Source organism: Balaenoptera ricei, chromosome 2 (genome assembly GCF_028023285.1).
Source record: "Balaenoptera ricei isolate mBalRic1 chromosome 2, mBalRic1.hap2, whole genome shotgun sequence".
Taxonomy (NCBI): Eukaryota; Metazoa; Chordata; class Mammalia; order Artiodactyla; family Balaenopteridae; genus Balaenoptera; species Balaenoptera ricei.
Window position 1 is genome coordinate 19,536,505 of NC_082640.1, and position 19,901 is coordinate 19,556,405.

General features: G+C 37.4%; 1 protein-coding gene across 4 annotated transcripts in view; it reads left to right on the forward strand.

Annotated features, from left to right (window-relative positions):
- Positions 1-19,901, forward strand: part of ANKRD26 (ankyrin repeat domain containing 26) — a 98,600-nt gene that overhangs the window by 70,722 nt on the left and 7,977 nt on the right. For all 4 annotated transcript variants that reach the window (XM_059912028.1, XM_059912038.1, XM_059912047.1 and 1 more), the window contains 8 exons: positions 923-1,075; positions 3,931-4,001; positions 4,344-4,437; positions 8,691-8,803; positions 10,405-10,534; positions 16,562-16,852; positions 17,432-17,649; positions 19,374-19,602. In XM_059912028.1, coding sequence (XP_059768011.1) covers positions 923-1,075; positions 3,931-4,001; positions 4,344-4,437; positions 8,691-8,803; positions 10,405-10,534; positions 16,562-16,852; positions 17,432-17,649; positions 19,374-19,602 — 1,299 coding nt within the window. The remainder of the gene's footprint in view (positions 1-922; positions 1,076-3,930; positions 4,002-4,343; positions 4,438-8,690; positions 8,804-10,404; positions 10,535-16,561; positions 16,853-17,431; positions 17,650-19,373; positions 19,603-19,901) is intronic.

Genomic DNA, 19,901 nt, shown 5'->3' on the forward strand with positions numbered 1-19,901 from the left:
AGTCCTTTTCTTTCAGTAGCTTGTCGTAACTTTTTAGTTGATATAATTTTATTTTTATTCATGTCAATTTAAATTAATTTGGGAAATAGTTCAGCCTCAAATCATGTATTTTTATGACCTCTCAACTCTTTAAAGGCATCTACTTTTCATTAAATTATAATTTGGGATTAAAGTAGTGAGTTTTAGCAAAACTATACTTGATTTAATCTTCCCACTTCTGTTTATAATTTACTTGGAACATTTTTACAAATAATTTGCTCATAATTCTCATTTCAAGGCTCAGTTACTATCATTTGGATATAAATTTGTCCAATACAAAGAGAATTGTAGCTCTCTGTGACTTATTAATTTGGCATTGGACTCCCATTTTCAGACTAGTGAGGGGTGGCAGATTCATGAGTAGCAGGAATAGAGTGGGGAACAGGGTCATAGGGGCTGCCATAGGGAGGCAGCAGAGGCCCTGAAGGTCTCATTTTAATTCTAGGAATTGAAATGGGAATGACCTCATTTTAATTCTGAGATAGGAATCTATTGAGCACTGGATTGAATATGTGAGGATCTCTGAAGTTAATCGAAGCCCGCAGTAGAGAAGAGGGAAGATGTTCCCACCACTCATGCCATCTACACACCCATTTCTTTCTGAGACTTGAGGAGGTCCTCAAGCTCTGCAAATTGATCAGGAAGGACAGGGAGTGGATAGCGGGACTGAATCCATTGTCTAAATAACTTAATAGCGACAAGGCCAGAGGGTAACACCTTCTTTAACCAAATTCAGTGAGCAGGAAGGTGCACATACGAGAAGAAGGAGACGAATTGATGTCTGTGGTGATAGTTTTCAAAGTACATATGTTGGAGTTATCTATTATTAACATAACTTAATAATAAGGTAATTTATAAAATCAGTGATAGAGTATCTTATTAGGCACTTGTGAGACAACTTCAACAAGAACTGGCTGATACCCTAAAAAAGCAATCTATGTCAGAGGCTTCACTGGAGGTCACGTCACGTTATCGTACTAATTTAGAAGATGAGGCACAGGATTTAAGGAAAAAATTACGTCAAGTCACAAGTCAGGTATGTATGAAATTTAACGTGTCAGTACTTAATGTATAGGATAAAGTGTTTTAGGACACTAATTTTCGTGGATGGCTTTCTTTTGTATTTTCATTACAAGTAAATTTATTACAATTTTGTTATCTTTATAATGCACTTGTTTCTTAAACTCTGACTTTCATTCTGCCGTTTGCATTATATATTTTTTCTTACAATATTTACCCTTAGGAAAGTTGAGAATTGTGCATGATTCCTCACAGAAGTTGAGAGACTTTTTTTTCTATTAAACAGTATTTTTTAGTGATATCTCTACTACCATGATGAAGCAAGCCAGATAAAATCAGAGGATAATGTTTAATGGAATGTTCCATAAAATTGTCATTTTTCATCTTCACTTTCATGAATGGATATAGTATCTGTGTATATTTATTTCATGGATTTCAGAATAACTTGTGCAGAAAGGTCATTATACAAACCAGTTGAAGTTAGGCATTGCCTTCATTTTCTTTTCATTTTAGATATATTGTAAAAGCGTAGAGATACTCAAATCGTGTATAGTATGTACACCCAAAATAGAAAATTAAGAAAATTATCTAGATCCTGCCATTGTATTTTTAAGAAAATTATTGAGATATAATTCACATATCGTATAATTCACCCATTTAAAATGTGTAGTTCAGTCTCTCCTTGTATATTCAGAGAGTCGTGCACTTGGCACCACAGTCAATTTTAGAGCATCTCCATCACCCGCAAAGGAAAACCGTGCATCCCTTAGCCATCACCCATGGCCCACATCTCCCTCAGCCCCAGCAACCACCAGTCTAATTTCTGTCTCTGCAGATGTGCCTATTCTGGGTGTTTCATATAAATGGAATCACACAGTATGTGGTCCTTTGTGATTAGCTTTTCTCATTTGACATAACGTTTTCGAGGTTCATCCATGTTATAGCGCATATCAGTACTTCCATTTCTGTTTATTGTTGAACAGCACGTTATGTGACTAAGCCATTTATCCATTCATCAGTTGATGGGCCTTTGGGTTATTTCCACCTTTGGGCTGTTAATAATGCTGCTGTGAACATTCATTTACAAGTTACTGTGTGGACATAATTTTTATTTCCCTGCTGTTGGATTTTATCCTCTGAGTTAATTGGCTGATTTCACCTTTTCTTGGCCTTTACTCATGCTGTCCTTTCTGTCTTTACAGTTTCTTTTCCTCCTGCCTAATCCTCCATTTATTTAGACCTGGCCCCCAGTCCTCTCCATGAAGCTCTTTCTGACTATCCTAGCTCTCATTGACCCTGTCATCTAGTCTGTGAAGAACAGTTTAGCCCTTAGTTTTACACTGTTTTAATTTTTTTCATGAGAGAGAATCTTGTCTTAAGTATAAATTTGTCTAACAGGGAATATTTATTGATATGCATGGTACCTGTCTTGCATAAATCAAAAATATTTTAGCTTAACAGTTGCTGGGATACAATTAAGTACTTTATACCATACCAATAATTTCTTCTTGGAGATATTGATATAACAAATCTTTTATTAAAATGTATTTTAAGCAATTAAATATAAAATTAAAAGCTCTTAATCTAATAGAGGAGAATTGTTCAATTAAATGCTCGTTTTTTTTCTCCCTCACTCTGGAAAAAAAAAAATCTGAATTTGCCTTCCTTCATTATGCAGCCAGAACTGGGGATTTTCACATTTACAGCATTTTACCAACTGTAAAGCTCTGTGGATAGCTTCTCCGATATCCAAACCACATAACCTTAATTTTCTCATCCGAGTACTTTCTAGACATAAACAGTCATTGGGAGTGAATTGATTCAGAACTTTGATTTAGCAATAGGGTGATATTTCCATGCCAGTGACTTAACCCTTCCTCTGATGGTCATGTAAGTTATGTACCACTCAATCCAGGAGGTGCTATTTGCATCTTAATCCATGATCACTGCCCACTGAGTAATACAGAGAGGAAGTTAAGTTATAAATTATTATAAGTGGGAAAAAGTACTGGTTGGTTAATGGAATCAGTGAAAGTTTTTGAAGTACTGGGCACATACATTCTGGTCCTCATGCTTCCCATTTACTGCCAATTTCAATGGTATGGAGAATGATTTCAGTGCACAGGAGACCACTTCTGTTGGCATGCCATCTGCCTAAAATATCCAATTGTTTAGAACATAAAATACAGCGATAGTAATTGTAAACACTTAGCATTTACTATGTACCACATACTTTTCTAAATACATTATGTATACCCCCCAGTTTAATCTTCCCGACATCCCAGTGAGGTCAGTGCTATTATTATCTTCATTTTATGGCTGGAGAAACTGAGACACAGAAAATTTAAGTAATTTGCTCAAGGACATACAGCAAATAACTGGTGGAATTGGGACTCAGACCCACGCATTCTGGCTCCTGTGTAGATACTGCCTCTCACACTAGTCCCTGAAGCATCTGGTTGTCACCAACAGTAGTGTGTAGTGTGAACGTTCATAATCACTGGAAGAGCTGTGGTCATTCACATATGTGGATATTTAAAATTATAGTTGGTATAGAGCATGGAATAAAAAATATAAATGTCTTTCCCCATTTGGCCAATTTATAAATTTGTGTATTTATTTGATAAAATATAATTTAAAGCATGAATGATGTTGTGGTTTAGTACTAGAGGAGAGGTCAGTAACTTGTAAAGGGCCAGATAGTAAATATTTTAGGCTTTGTGGTTCACAAGGTGTCTGTTGTAGCAACTCAACTCTGCTGTTGCAACAGAAAAGTAGCCATAAACGATATGCAGATGAAAGACACAAAAACAGATGATGGCGGATTTGCTAGATTATCAGTAATTTAAAAGAAATTTTTTCTTCTTTTAGTTGCAAGAAGCACAGGATCGACGTACAGAGGCCATGAGATGTGCTGAGAAGATGCAGGATCACATCCAAAAGTACAATTTAAAGCAGCACAGAAAATAACTTAAGTATAAGTATAGAGCAGATAAGCAGTATAGTATGAGAATTATATCAGTAATGACAATAAATACGTCATTGTGAAGCTGGGTAAACATTTCAGCTTTGAGCTATTTTGAAATGCATAATTTTTCTCCATTATTTCTAAATTTTGCACATTATCCACAGAACACAACTAGAAAACGGCACAATTGCCAAATCATCTACTTTTCAAAATTCTAAGAACGTATGTAATTGAACCTGCAGGTGTTTGTTCAGAAAATGTGTGGTATTTTAAAAACCTATGTGTGAGAATAATTATTTTAAAATATGCATTTTAGGCTTGAAATTGAAAATGCCAAGTTAAAAGCTACAGTCAAAAAGCAAGCGGGAAAAATTGAACAGCTTCAGAAAAACCTGTTAAGTACAAGTTCAGTAAGTCAATCTCTTAATTTCTGTCATGCTGAAAAGGAATTTTAATTTTTTTACTAGTAACATATAAGAATATTTTGGACAATATGAAAAGTCTCATTGATAAAAGAGTTTATTTTTATATTGATACTACTTGCTACTAGTAGCATAATTCTTTATAGAGGAAGTTGACTGAAATAATAAAATTGATTTTTGTAGTAAGATTTTAATTAAAAAGATTGTGACAGTCCAAAAGCAATATTTTATATATACCACATTTTGTTTATTCATTCATCTGTCAATGAACATTGGGATTTTTCCACCTTCTGGCTATTGTTGATAATGCTGCTATGAACAGTGGTACACAAATATCTGTTTGAGTCCAGAAATTAGAGTAATGATTTGATCTAGAATTCTGAATTCCCCTTGTAATCTAAATCCTCCAGTGCTATTTTGAGAATGAATTACTTTTAATGTTGTAGTTCGTTTTCTTTATCAAGAAGGAATACTAGGTCACTGTACAAGCATTTTTCTGAAAGGAATGTATTTTTTCCTTTCTTTGATTTTATTTACTTTATTTTTTAAAGATTTTTTTGATGTCGACCATTTTTAAAGTCTTTATTGAATTTGATACAATATTGCTTCTGTTTTATGTTTTGGTTTTCTTGGCCGCGAGGCATGTGGGATCTTAGCTCCCTGACCAGGTATCGAACTCCCTGCATTGGAAGGCAAAGTCTTAACCACTGGACCTCCAGGGAAGTTCCCCTTTTTTCTTTAAAAAAAGAAAAGAGATGCCAGTGAAAAAGTAGAAATGGCTGCTCAATCAGGGCCTTACATAGTAACAGGTGCTCCTAGCATACCAAGTTCAGAAACAATTTTTTTCCCAGACACTTGAGTTAATCAGCCTTTCAAAGGTGTAACAGCCAGTCTCAGAAAAGACTGATGTGTAATCCAGGATTCCAATTTATCAATGTATAGTGAAAGCTATGTAACTATTTACCAAGCAGAAAGGGATTCTCCTGCCGTTTATACTCTCCTTTGTAGGGGAAGCTACCTATGATTTAAAAATCAGAAGATTGTATTGTGAACCCTAAGTTGGAGGGATGAGGTAGATGCACCTACAACTCATTTCTTTCCATCACAATAGTTAGATTCATGCAGTGTCATTATACAGATATACCTGTCAGGGGAACTAGAACATTCTGTTGACTGGTCCTTCTTGTGTTCAAAGAAACATTGAAAATTATTTTTTCTAGACTTGATATAAACTAGTCACATTGTATTAGCATACTTTTCATACACGTGACAATACAATATGTTGACAAAAGGAGTCTTCTGTGAATGAGAGTGCCAGATGTCCCCTTACATTGTCAAACAGAAATCTATTCGGGTATCAGAAATTGAAAATTTTGTAAGAATACCCCACACTGATTAAGCGTATTAAAAAAATAATGAGGGATTTTCTGTAGATTCCTATAGAAATGAGTTAGGATTATGACACAGAATTATTGGCCACTTTAAGGTCTACACAAATAAAAAATTTAATGAGATGGCTTTTCACCAACTCAGTCAATAGCCCTGGCTTCTCTAGAAAGTTCTCATCTCAGGAATCCCCAGGCCAGAGCCAACCTGAGTTAAGATATATGATCAGCACAGTGCTGAGGTGAAGAATCTGGGCTGGAAAGAAGAGAGAGCTCTGGCTGACTCAAGACTCCAAACAATATAGTTGAGTATTCACCTGAAAGTAGTGTCAGAAGACTTCCATAAGGTCAGGTCTCTATGGAATAGGAAATTATTCAAAAGAAAACAAGGGCAGGGACTTCCCTGGTGCAGTGGTTAGGAATCCGCCTGCCAATGCATTGGACACGGGTTCGAGCCCTGGTCCGGGAAGATCCCACACGCTGGGGAGCCACTAAGCCCATGCGCCACAACTACTGAGCCTGCACTCTAGAGCCCGCGAGCCACAACTACTGAGCCCGTGTGCTGCAACTACTGCAACCCACGTGCCTAGAGCCTGTGCTCTGCAACAAGAGAAGCCACCGCAGTGAGAAGCCTGCGCACCACAACGAAGAGAAGCCCCTACTCACCGCAACTAGAGAAAGCCCGTGCGCAGCAATGAAGATCCAACGCAGCCAAAAAAAAAAAAAAGAAAACAAAGGCAAATAATTGGTAATCTGACCCTTGTGAAAAACTTTCGCGTTATAAAAGAAAATAAAGACAAAGTATGCTGGTCAACATCCTAAGGGTGAGGGTGCCCCCCAAGATTAGAAAATAACACTACACTCAAAGTAACACCAATAAGAATAAACATAAAGTGTCCAAGAATAGCTCTGTACAAGGATAATCCACACCGAGTAATGGCTCATGAGTGTGGCTGAGGATGTTGTCTATGAGGAATGAGAAGGGGGAGAGAAAAGTACAGGTGACCTCAGCAAAGGGGTCAAGGCTGGAAAGGTAGGTTAGGGAATCCGGTACGAAGCCTTGAGATGTAAGGAACCCTGAGAGAATTTAAAAAGAGGATTAGAAAGGGTCAAGGACTGAACATCAATGGTTACTGTCATTCAGACGGAGGTGGGCTCAGAGGAGCTGAGGCAGAGTGTGGTCACGTTAGCAGTTGCTGCTGAGAAGTAAAGCCAGGTAAGGACTGGAGAAACGGTTCTTGATGACCCGCAGAAATTTTAGTGGAGTTACAAGATTGAAAGTCAATTTAGTGTAAAAGAAGAGAATAAGTGATGAAAGATGAATTGTGGATGAGACCATGCGTTAAAGAATGTAAGAGTCCAGGGCTTCCTTGGTGGCGTAGTGGTTAGGAATCTGCCTGCCAATGCAGGGGACATGGGTTCGAGCCCTGGTCTGGGAAGATCCCACATGCCATGGAGCAACTAAGCCTGTGTGCCACAACTACTGAGCCTGCGCCCTAGAGCCCACGAGCCACAACTACTGCAGCCTGTTTGCCTAGAGCCCGTGCTCCACATCAAAGAGAAGCCACCACAATGAGAAGCCCGTGCACCACAACGAAGAGTAGCCCCTGCTCGCCGCAACTAGAGAAAGCCCATGCGTAGCAACTAATAACTATTTCATCCCATCCAAAGAAAAATTTTTAAGAGTATAACTGTTAAAAACCAGATAGGGCTTCCCTGGTGGCGCAGTGGTTAGGAATCTGCCTGCCAATGCAGGGGGACATGGGTTTTGAGCCCTGGTCCGGGAAGATCACACATGCCACGGAGCAACTAAGCCCGTGAGCCACAACTACTGACCCTGAGTGCCACAACTACTGAAGCCCGCACGCCTAGAGCCCGTGCTCCACAACAAGAGAAGCCACCGCAGTGAGAAGCCCACGCACTGCAACGAAGAGTAGCCCCCGCTCACCACAACTAGAGAAAGCCCGCACGCAGCAACAAAGACCCAACGCAGCCAAATGTAAATAAATAAAATAAATTAATTAATTTAAAAAAAGAATGTAAGAGTCCAGTGGCGGGGGTGGGGGAGAAAAAGGATGAGAGAAAAAGCTACAAGAATCAAGAAGAAGTTACGTTTTTATTTAGTGTATAGAAGACTTAAACTTTATTTAAAGAGAAGAATGGTTAATAGAAATGGAGAAATTGAAACCTATGGAAGAATGCTTACAGAGAATGAAAGGCTTTATCTCATGCTGCGTGGGAATTTTTCAAAAATTATATTAGTAAGATGTGATTTAACAAAACCTGGAATATCTTAAACCATTGATGAAAATGTTTCTAGGGCATCTTTAGAAACTAAAATGTAAATATAGCCACTTTTTAAAAAAATTTCATTAACATGTATAAAAACCTCTGGGTTTTTAATTAATTAATTAATTTATTATATATATATTTTTTGGTTGCTCCAGATCTTGGTTGCAGCAGGCGGGCTCCCCAGTTGCAGCAGGTGGGCTCCTTAGTTGTGGCATGCATGTGGGATCTAGTTCCCTGACCAAGGATTGAACCCAGGCCCCCTGCATTGGGAGCACAGAGTCTTATCCACCATGCCACCAGGGAAGTCCCAAAACGTCTGTTTTTAACAAATAAATTTTGGCAATTTAAATTCCAGAAAAATGTTGAAATGATGAAAATGAAAAATCAATTTAAGCTGTTTCAAGAAAAGTCATTATTTTTGAAATCTGTCCTTACTGGCATCAGGTTTATAAACTGTGTTTCACTATAAACATATATTACTCATGAACTCATGAGAAGTAATATTTTTAAGAAAGAAGAGTAAGTCTCTAGGTTTTAAAAAATAATTTAAATTTTTTTTCAAAGTCTGAGGATGAAAAGCAGCAATTAAAGAAATGTACTGAGTTAAAACAGTCTCTGGAATATAGTTTGGATCAAGAAATGAAGAAAAATAGTGAATTAGAAAAAGAGATTACTGGGTAAGATGTTAATATTTCTGATAATTTCAACTATTAATTAATTGATTTAACTATAATTTTGTTTTATTAAAAACCTTAGATACAAATTCATTTTATATGTGTATATTCATACTTCAGCAAGTCATCCATCCTATTTAAAAGTTTACTTTAGAAACTCACAGCACAATCTGAAACTGTTTTGAGTGCCCCAGTATTACAGTTCCTCTTTAATGATTTCTAAAACAATAACAATAGTGTGCCTTGCCTATAGTAATGTCACTCTGCTCTTCATCATCTACCTTGAATTTTTATGTCTGCAAGATATCTTTGCTCTTTTCTGGTAACCCTGCCTTCTTTTAGTTGTGTTCTTCCCCTTCAGCGTTCAAGTATTTTAATATTTAAAAACCTATTTGTGTCACTGTTTAACAACCTCAAAAACTATCTTGATTTTGCTTATATTTTCTTTCTGCTCTAAAAGTTTAGTTCTAAAATATATATACAAAAACATATGTATGACTTAAAGTATAATAAAATTAGTGATCATGTTTTGACCACTCAGATAAAAAAAAAAAAGAGTGTTTCCCAGTGTCTGTGATGCCTCCACATGGCTTCCTTTCTGGTTATTTGCTGAGCACAGTTAGCCCTCAGCATCCGCAGATTCAACCAACCTCAGATTGAAGGTATTCAGGGGGAAGAAAATTCCAGAAAGTTCCAAAAAGCAAAACTTGGATGGGCCTCAGGTGGCAACTATTTCCATAACATTTATTTACATTGTATTTATAACTATTTACATAGCATTTACCTTGTATTAGGTATTATAAGTGATCTAGAGATGATTTAAAGTATACAGAAGTATGCGCTTAGGAGGACTTGAGCATCTGTGGATTTTGGTATTATACTTATGGTTCTTCCCTGATTCTCATTAGTATTTTTCTCTCATTTAATTTTCTCTACATTGCTTGGCATTTTGTTAACATTGTGCTGGGCAAGATTTCTAGATCTCTTAAAACAGCTTGAAGAGACTGGTACACATTCTCTCCCTGCTGATTTCCTTTCTTATGAAGCTCAGCCTGGTTTTTTTCCCCATCAACTCAGACTCCAAAGATTTTTCTTTCTTGTTTCTTTTTCTATTTTGAGTGAGTGTCGATGTTTTTTGTGTGTTCTTTCTTTGCTTCTTGTAGAGGCTGTGGTCAGTCAGTACCAAAATGTCTTTTTGTGTCTTTTCAAAACATTCATGTATGATATGCTCTTCTTCTTCAGCTTGGTTACTGATCTCTGGTTTATAACTAATATTTAATAATAAGTTAATATTTTATATTAACATCCTAAAAATGGATACTAATAACAGCTTACTTATAAGAACTGTATAATATATGTAATATATTTTATATGTATACACACACTATATTAACTCTTAGCATGTTGTAAAATTTTTCTTCATATTATTTACCTAAGATTATAATTTAGTTATTATGCTTTCAAACAATATTAGATTAGAACAGATGAGAAAGGATTATAATTTATAGAGTTTATTTTATATGATAGAACATATATCTGTTTAAATAATTATTAAATGTCTACTCTTAAAGAACTTGACTTATTCATTCTATGCATTTCTACAGACTTAAGAAGCTCTTAAAAATGCCAAGAAGGAAGTTAAATGAATATGAAAATGGAGAGCTTAGTTTCCATGGAGATTTAAAAACCAATCAAATTGAAATGGATATTCAGATTAATATGCTAAAACATAAGGTAATTTTTAATCAGTTTTGGGACCCAAAAGTCACTTAATTTGGGGAAATATAAATCACTTCATGCTTTGAGCAGTGAAACACAGATTTGTCTGTTAATTTTTTAGATTTGATACTAGTAAAAAAGACAGCTTTTTCCTATATCATTTTTCCATAAAAAGGGCACACTGTTGACTGTCTGTGTCTTGAACCATGGCTAGTGATCTGAAGCTGAGCAGCACACCATTACCCCAAAGCACCCATTATTTTTTGGTGACAGCTTTATTGAAATATAATGAACGTACCATGCAGTTCACTCATTTAAACTGTACAATTCAGTGACTTTTAGTATATTCAAAGAGTTATACAGTTATCACCACAATCAATTCTAGACCATTTTCATCACCCTAAAAAGAAACCCTATACTTTTTAGCCATCACCCTGTACCAGTTTTCCCTTCCTCATATTCCCAGCCCTAGTACCATGACTGTACTCCCTGTTTCTATAGATTTGCCTATTTTGGATATTTCATGTCAGTGGAATCACAGAATATGGGGTCCTTTGTGACTGCCTTCTTTCATTCAGCATAATATTTTTAAAGTACATCTGTTTTGTAGCATGGATCAAGACTTCATTACTTTTTATTGCTGAATAATATTCATTTGTATGGACATACCACATTTTATTTATCCATTCATCAGTTGATGGACCTTTGGGTTGTTTCCACTTTTTGGCTATTAATAATGCTGCTATGAACATTCATGTCCAAGTTTCGGTGTGAACATATTTTTTTCATTTCTTTTTGGAATATACTTATGAATGGAATTGCTGTATCATATGGTAACTCTGTTTAACCTTTTGAGGAACTGCTGTACTGTTTTCCAGAGTGGCTGCACCATTTTACATTTTTATCCAAAGTCTGTAAGCATTCCAATTTCTCTACATGCCCGTCAACACTTGTCATTACCTGTCTTTCTGATTATAGCCATCCTAGTAGGTGTGAAGTGGTATCTCAGTGTGGTTTTGATTTGCATTTTGCTGATGACTAATAATGTTGAGGCACTTTTCATGTGCTTATTGTTTGTGTATCTTCTTTGAAGAACTGTCTATTCAACTTTTTGCCCATTTTTAAGTTGGATTGTCTTTTTATTATTGAATTGTAAGAGTTCTTTTTGTATCCTAAATACAAATCTTCTATCAGATATAGGATTTTCAAGTATTTTCTCTCATTCAGGAGCTTGCCCTTTCCCCTTCTTGATGGTGTCCTTCAAAACACGGAAGTCTTTAATATTGATGAAGTTCAGTTAGTCGATTTTTGTCTTTTGGTGTCATATCTAAGAATTGCCAAATCTAGTCATGAAGATAAACACCTGTGTTTTCTTCTAAGAATTTTGTAGTTTTAGCTCTTGCATACTGAGTTAATTAATACATATGGTATGAGGTAGAGGTCTAATTTTATTCTTTTGTATGTGGATATTCTGTTGTCCCAGTACCATTTGTTAAAAAGACTATTCTTGTCTCATTCAATTATTTGGCACTCTTACTGACAATCAGTTGGCCATAAATGTGGGGCTTTCTTTTTAGATCCTCAATGGTAATGCATTGATCTATATGTCTATCCTATGCCAGTACCAAGTCAGATTTTATGAGAATTCTTTCTTACTCATCTTGCATATTACCAGTTGTTTTATGTAATAATAAAAAGTCAGTGTAGTGGAATGTCTTTAACTCCACTTCTGTGGAGGTTTTTTGCCTTTTGAAGGAGCCTGTGGCCAGCTTATGCCTCACTGACCCCATGACATGATGGGAAGTAGGTTTACAAAGGTAAAGTCCATTCCTTTTTTTCTCCCTCCTTTCAGACCTTTAGTCTCTCACCCAGTGCCTCCCACATCACTTCAGTTTCCATCAAATCTTGGTCACAAGATCTGCTGACTTAGTCTGCTATCTGCTTCATTATGTTTAGCTCATTATAATTCATAGACTCATCCATAGATTTCACCATCTAGGAGAAGATTAAGTCTGGGCTGTCAGCTTTCCTCGTTGGAAGTCTCTCTAAGCCATCATGTTGCAATTCACAATTAAATCATCTTTTGACATGGTTCTTGTGTATAACACTCGTGCTGATCTTGTTCTTGACATAGATCCTGCATTCTCAGAAACCACAGTTCCCTGTATCTACCTTCTTTTATTTAAAAAGAAAGAGATGCATAGCTGTACTTTATAGCTTAACACATAATGAATAGAATAACTATTTCATCCCATCCAAAGAAAAATTTTTAAGAGTATAGCTGTTAAAAACTGGGTAGGGGGCTTCCCTGGTGGCGCAGTGGTTGAGAATCTGCCTGCCAAGGCAGGGAACACGGGTTCGAGCCCTGATCTGGGAAGATCCCACATGCCGCGGAGCAACTAGGCCCGTGAGCCACAATTACTGAGCCTGCGCGTCTGGAGCCTGTGCTCCGCAACAAGAGAGGCCGCGATAGTGAGAGGCCCGCGCACCGCGATGAAGAGTGGCCCCCACTTGCCGCAACTAGAGAAAGCCCTCGTACAGAAACGAAGACCCAACACAGCCATAAATAAATAAATAAATAAATAAATAAAAAACGGGGTAGGGCTTCCCTGGTGGTGCATTGGTTAAGAATCTGCCTGCCAGTGCAGGGGACAATGGTTCGAGCCCTGGTCTGGGAAGATCCCACATGCCGCAGAGCAACTAGGCCCGTGTGCCACAACTACTGAGCCTGCACTTTAGAGCCCGCAAGCCACAACTGTGGAACCTGTGTGCCACAACTACTGAAGCCCATGCACCTAGAACCCGTGTTCCACAACAAGAGAAGCCACCGCAATGAGAAGCCTGTGCACCTCAATGAAGAGTAGCCCCCGCTCACCACAACTAGGGAAAGCCTGTGTGCAGCAACGAAGACCCAACACAGCCAAAAATAAATAAAATAAATTTTTTTTAAAAAAGGTAATATTCAATCAATTTATCCGGGACAAATAATAGATTAGTAATTTGAATTTCTAAATTTCAAAGCCAATTTGTATGATATAGAGAAGCACTGTGGTACAATGTAAAAATGAGATAGTCCTACCTTCCCTTACAAACAAGCTTTAAGTAAGGTAAAGGAAAAATTATATTTAATTATATACTGCCAAAGGACACTGCATTTGTTTTACTACTAAGAAGATTAAAAATGCTTCCATGATGTTTTATTTCCTCTCTGAGGAAAGGACAATGAAGATTGAGTCCTAGATTAATAAATATTCAAAGCTGCCTATCCCTTAGAATTTCAGTTAATTAAGATGAGGTAAAAAAAGTCTGATTTTGGTAATTAAACTGACGATTTCTAGTTGTTTTTCAACTATTATACTTCATATGTCTCCTTGCTTACCAATCTTCCTTATCTTCAAACTTGAGGGGAAATTCTAAAGAGGCATACCTGCCTATTTGTAAGAAATTGTAAGTGAAGGGAACCCCCCGAAAACTTCCTCCTGAATAGTTCTTAGGTCTTTCTTCTAGTTATCTGCTTCTTCTCATCAGCATTGTTTGTCATTTTAAGTTAATCTCAACATTTATTAGATTCCAGTTTATAGGAAACCAATTTCTACTGTGTCTAAGTTATGTTTCTTATTATCTCTTTTTTTTCATCCACTTTTCTATCTGTTTTTTCCTAAAAATCTCCCCAAAGTTTAGTAGCTTAAATAAGCAACGTTTATTTTGTTCACAATGTACACTTAGGAAAAGCATAGCCAGGACAGCTGGCCTCTCTTCCCCTCAGTTGGAACACCTACCCTGAACACCTAGGCTCTCTTTGTGGCCTGAGCTTCCTCACAATATGGGGCTGGGTTCCAAGGTTAAGAGCCAGGCAGAAGCTGTGTTGTCTTGTTTAACCTCGCCTTGCAATTCACACAGCAGCTCTTTCACCATATTCTGTTCATTAGGAATAAGTCACTTATGCTTGGCCCATAGTCTACCTTTTTTTATGGAATAAATTTTTTTTTAATTTATGGATACATTTAAAAACCAGCATAATCTACCCACTGCCACAATTTTTTATATTCCTTCCACATGAAGAATACACTTATCCCTACCCAGTTCCCCCACAAGTGTCAATTGTTACAGTGTCAGGCTCAGGCTTGAGTCCAGGATCTTACCATCTTTCACCGGGTACAGATGGGGATGAGGCTCCTGGGTGTGGTTTCTAGAGTACAGCCCCTTGAGTACCAATCCTCTCAGTACTAAGACTTGAGAACTAAAGGGACAAATTTTCTGCCACCCACATACCCAACATCCTGTTAAACTGCTAAAGACTCTCCCATTCAGAAATGGAAAATGGAAGACATGCTGGTCCATAGCAGTTCTGAAATACAGCCTGATACCTGCTGCCAGCTCTTTGATTAGGACTTAGTCCCGACCATGGAAGTGATTCTCCTTTGCTGTACCCTCTGAGCTCTTTGTTCTGTCCTTTTCATAAGAAATGACCTGTGTTTGCAGCTGAGTAGTGTTTCTCAAGCCAGCAAGGGAAGAAAAGGACACTGAAACCTGGAGGAAGGGGGACTTATAGAACTTCTAAGAAAATCCCAAAGGCCTCTTCTCATTTTGTACTGTCTTGGTCTCTGTTAAACCAAGCTAGCAAGCAGTGTTTTTGCTACCACAGTTCTGTTTAAAGCTTTGAGTGTCCTGTGAATTTTATGGGGCTTCATGCCATTGGAAAAGCTACCCTCCCAAATCTTTTTGAGATAAGCTCTTCCCCTTGGGCTTCTTGTGAAGCTGTTGTAGGACGGGAAACTTTGTAGGATGATGCCTTTAAAATTCTTATGCTTTTTTAAGATCCTTAAAGGAATTTGAGGCACCAACTTAAGTCTTTCCAGGGTCTTAGTAAAGGGTTCTACAGTCTTGGCTTCATCTTTAGACCATGTTTTCCTGGCAGCACCCTAAATCTGATCTTAGCCCAGAAGCTATTTCTCTGTTTTAGCATTATTTGGGCATGTGGAGATGCTGTAAATGGGATACAGATATTTGAATCCAATGAGTCCTGGATCCTTTATATTTAATAGTCTTTTTTTTTAGCTTATCCCTCTCATCAATTTTACTTTCAGCTGCTTTGTAGCTAGAGTCCCCCTTCCTCCAAGTTGCAGTGTCATTTTCTTCCCTTGCCTAGAAGCTGTCACCTTCAGCCTCTTCAAGGGCCGTCAGGCTTCCATTAACAGTCTTGTCAAGCCCTGGGAATTTCGTGAGAAAAGTGTCAAAGAATTTGTAGACATGTTTTAAAACTACCACATCCACTTGCCTTGTCTTACCAAATAATCATTCTGTCTAAAGGGAAGTAGTTCTTCCCAACTCAGTGTCGTTGAAATTCCAGCAAGTTTTTTTGTTTGTTTTGTTTAGTATGTTCTCTTATTCTGTGGAAAGTAGCAAAGCATTACAAGAATTAATGGCACTCTTTTGTTCAGAAAAATGTATGGATCACCTCCCTAAACTATTACACTGGGAGATGTGATTTCTCCGTAACCCTGCGAAGCATTTCTCCTTGGAATGCAATTCAAATTAGCATAAAATATTTGTAATTCAGAAAAAGGCTTATGGTATTAGAAGCCATATTTACAAGACTCATTAATTAGAGCCTGATTTTCAGAGTCTTATTTTGGGAGGCATTTATTAACTCAGCCCTAAATAACTCAATATGATATCCCTAAAACTTTAAAAATCATGGAGGGTTAAGATGGGGGTGGGGAAGGAGTAAGAGGCTTTCTACTAAGAGGTGACTTATAGTCATTTTATGGAGGACAGACATGAAGCAATAGAAGAATAAAAGAGTATAAAATCAAATGCAAATGTTGTGTAACAATGATGACAGTAAAGGATATATATTTGTGGCTCTTGGTGGTTTGAACTTTTTTCTTCATTTTCTTAGTACTTCAAGGTCCTACATGCTACAAAAGAGATACCATTTTATTGTAACTGAATTTATTTCAAAAGTTGATACTGGTTTTGAGTTAGGCTATTCTCAGTCTATGTCCCTAATTACCAAACGATTTTATTTTATTCATGCAGATTGATGACCTTACAGCAGAACTGGAAACTGCATCTTCAAAATGTCTACATCTGGATGTAAAAAATCAAGTTCTTCAACAGGAGTTATTATCTATGAAAGTAATACAAAAGAAATGTGAAAAACTAGAGAAGAATAAAAAGAAGTTGGAACAAGAAGTAGTGAACCTCAAAAGTCATATAGAAATGAATATGATAGAACACAGTCAAGTAGAGCAGTATAAACGGGAGATTGAAGAAAGAGCAAGACAGGATATAATAGAAAAATTAAAAGAAGTCAACCTATTTTTACAGGTTAATTTATTGATCTTTAATGTGCTTTAATTCACTTCACTATAAATTACATTTCGGATGTATACATTTTATGTGTTTCTTCTACTTCCCTTATAGCAGTTTGTTTTGTAAATTTCTGGAAGGAAGGTGGCATTTGTTTCTCCCTTTAAATATTTCAGTTTCCATCGTTATTCTCACTAAATTGATCTTTCAGAACGATTCTCACTAGAGAATCATTTTATTTTTAAGACCAACTGGTATAAAACAAAACTATTAGGATTAAAAAAAATATTGTGATTTAGAAATTGTACTGTACTCTTGGATTATTCTTAGTTGTATTGTTCAATTTAAAAATTTTTAAATTGATCCTATTATTCTTTGAATTATGAGATTACATGAGTACAAATATAAGAATGATTCAACTTTAATTTTATAATTAAGATTTAACTCAGTTTGCATTGATGATAAATATTTTTAAAGGTCAGCTTTTTTTTCACATTTAAAATTGCTCTCTGAATCATTGACGCAAAACTAAAGGGCACAAATATAATTATTCAGGTTATAATTATTTTAAACATGTATCTTTTTATTTTACTTTAGACACAAGCAGCATCTCAAGAAAACTTAGAGCAGTTAAGAGAGAATAATAATGCTTCAATAAGAAGTCAAATGGAACTCAGAATTAAAGATCTGGAATCTGAACTCTCCAAAATGAAAACTTTTCAAGAAGATTCTAATAAAGCAGAGTTGGAAAAATATAAGCAACTCTACCTTGAAGAACTAAAAGTTAGAAAGTCATTGGCAAATAAACTAAACAAGTAAGTCAAAACATAGAATCATAGAAAATAAATTTAAATTTAGCTCATTAATTTGCCTCCAAAGCATAATTTTTATTGAGCCAGGTTCATGAGATTAGTAGGAAGTGAAAGCTAACTAGGTAGTATAACTTTGGAAAATGATGTTAGTAAGTGAAGTCACCTTTAAAATGTTAGTCCAGTTTGCATCTCCCCACCTTTTTGTTGGTTTTACATAACTTTATTTTTTATATTTTCATATATTGGGTTGGCCAAAAAGTTCGTTTGTGTTTTCCCGTAAGATGTTACTGGAAAAACCCAAACGAACTTTTTGGCCAACCCAATAGTTAACCTGATTTAGTCTTTAAGCTAAGTGTTTTTGAAACTTTGTAATTTAGATAAAATTTCTTGTTGGAATTCCCGTAAATAGAAATATTAACAAGTTTAATTATTTTTTGGAAGATTACAGCTTAAACGCAAAGCGTCACATTTTAGCATTTGGTAAATTTACTTTCTTGATTATGATCTTTGGTATCATCGCTAGAGGGCGCCCTGAGACAAACTACTGTATTTGAAGTTTTTCTACTCTACATAAAGGCATGCTTGTGAAACAAGGGGAAAGTAACAGAGGGGCGAAGGGCTGTATAATTCACAAAGTGTCTAAAAATAACACGGTGGCCTGCGTGAGGGGGTGTGTGGAAGACCGCAAGGGCAGATCCCACCTCCAGTGCCTCAGTAGCAGTGTTACCGGTGCCCGTCTGCAGCCTGTTAGGAAGCAGGCCGCACAGCAGGAGGTGAGTGGTGGGCAAGCCAGCAAAGCTTCACCTGCTGCTCCCCATCGCTCCCCATCGCTCGCATTACCGCCTGAACATACACCCCCATCCATGGAAAAGTTGTCTTCCACGAAACTGGTCCCTGGTGCCGAAAAGGTTGGGGACCGCTGCTCTAGATTATTCCTCAGTGCCGAATGCTTAATTTCTCTGAGGTAATGAGTGAAATGTGTATACAGGGGTGGTGAAAGCAAATGCTTGAAAATGTCTTTGAGGGATGGTTTGTTTTTTCATCCCTGAACTGGTTTACTAAAGATGAGTGTCTAAGTGCAGCCATCGCAGAAGGCAGCAAGTGTCACCCGTTAAGCCATCTAAACCGCTGACGCCATTTCTCTCCTCTCCCGACTTTGACTTGCTTGTTAGTTAAGGATCCCTCAGACACATATATACTTCTTTAGAACAATTTTACACCTAGAATTGTTTATAGTAGGTCTGCTCTGACCTATTTTCAGTGTTAAAACGTGGTTTTGTTTTGTTTTGTTTAATTTAATTTAATTTAATTTAATTTAATTTTATTTATTTATTTATCCATCCATGGCCGTGTCGGGTCCTCGCCTCTGTGCGAGGGCCCTCTCCAGTTGCGGCAAGTGGGGACCACTCCTCATCACGGTGCGCGGGCCTCTCACTGTCGCCGCCTCTCCCGTTGCGGAGCACAGGCTCCACACGCGCAGGCTCAGTAGTTGTGGCTCACGGGCCCAGCCGCTCCGCGGCATGTGGGATCCTCCCAGACCGGGGCTCGAACCCGTGTCCCCTGCACTGGCAGGCAGAATCCCAACCACTGCGCCACCAGGGAAGCCCCAAAACGTGGTTTAATGGGACATTCCATTTACTATTATGACAATTTAAAAAATGCAAATCATTTAGGAATCATTTAGGGAAAATGAAATGAATGAAATTGGTGTTTTGCCATCTTCCCAGGACTAATGAGAGGCTGGCAGAGATCAGTACCAAACTACTGGTGGAGAAACAGCAGAACAGATCTTTACTCAGCACTCTTACTACGAGGCCAGTCCTGGAGCCACCTTGTGTTGGAAATCTTAATAATAGTTTAGTGCTCAATAGAAATCTTACTCCAGGAGAAAACTTAGAGATTTCTACCTCAAGTTCACGCCCTTCAAATAAGAGCATGGAGACTTACTTGACTAAGGTTAGTTATATTATCTTTTTTTCCTTGGGTTTCAGATTTCTGATAATAATTTTTGTTTTTTTTTTTTTTAAAGGACTTGATCATTTTTTTTTTTTAATTTATTTATTTATGGTTGTGTTGGGTCTTCGTTTCTGTGCGAGGGCTCTCTCTAGTTGCGGCAAGTGGGGGCCACTCTTCATCGCAGTGCGCGGGCCTCTCACTATCGTGGCCTCTCGTTGCGGAGCACAGGCTCCAGACGCGCAGGCTCAGTAGTTGTGGCTCACGGGCCTAGTTGCTCCGCGGCATGTGGGATCTTCCCA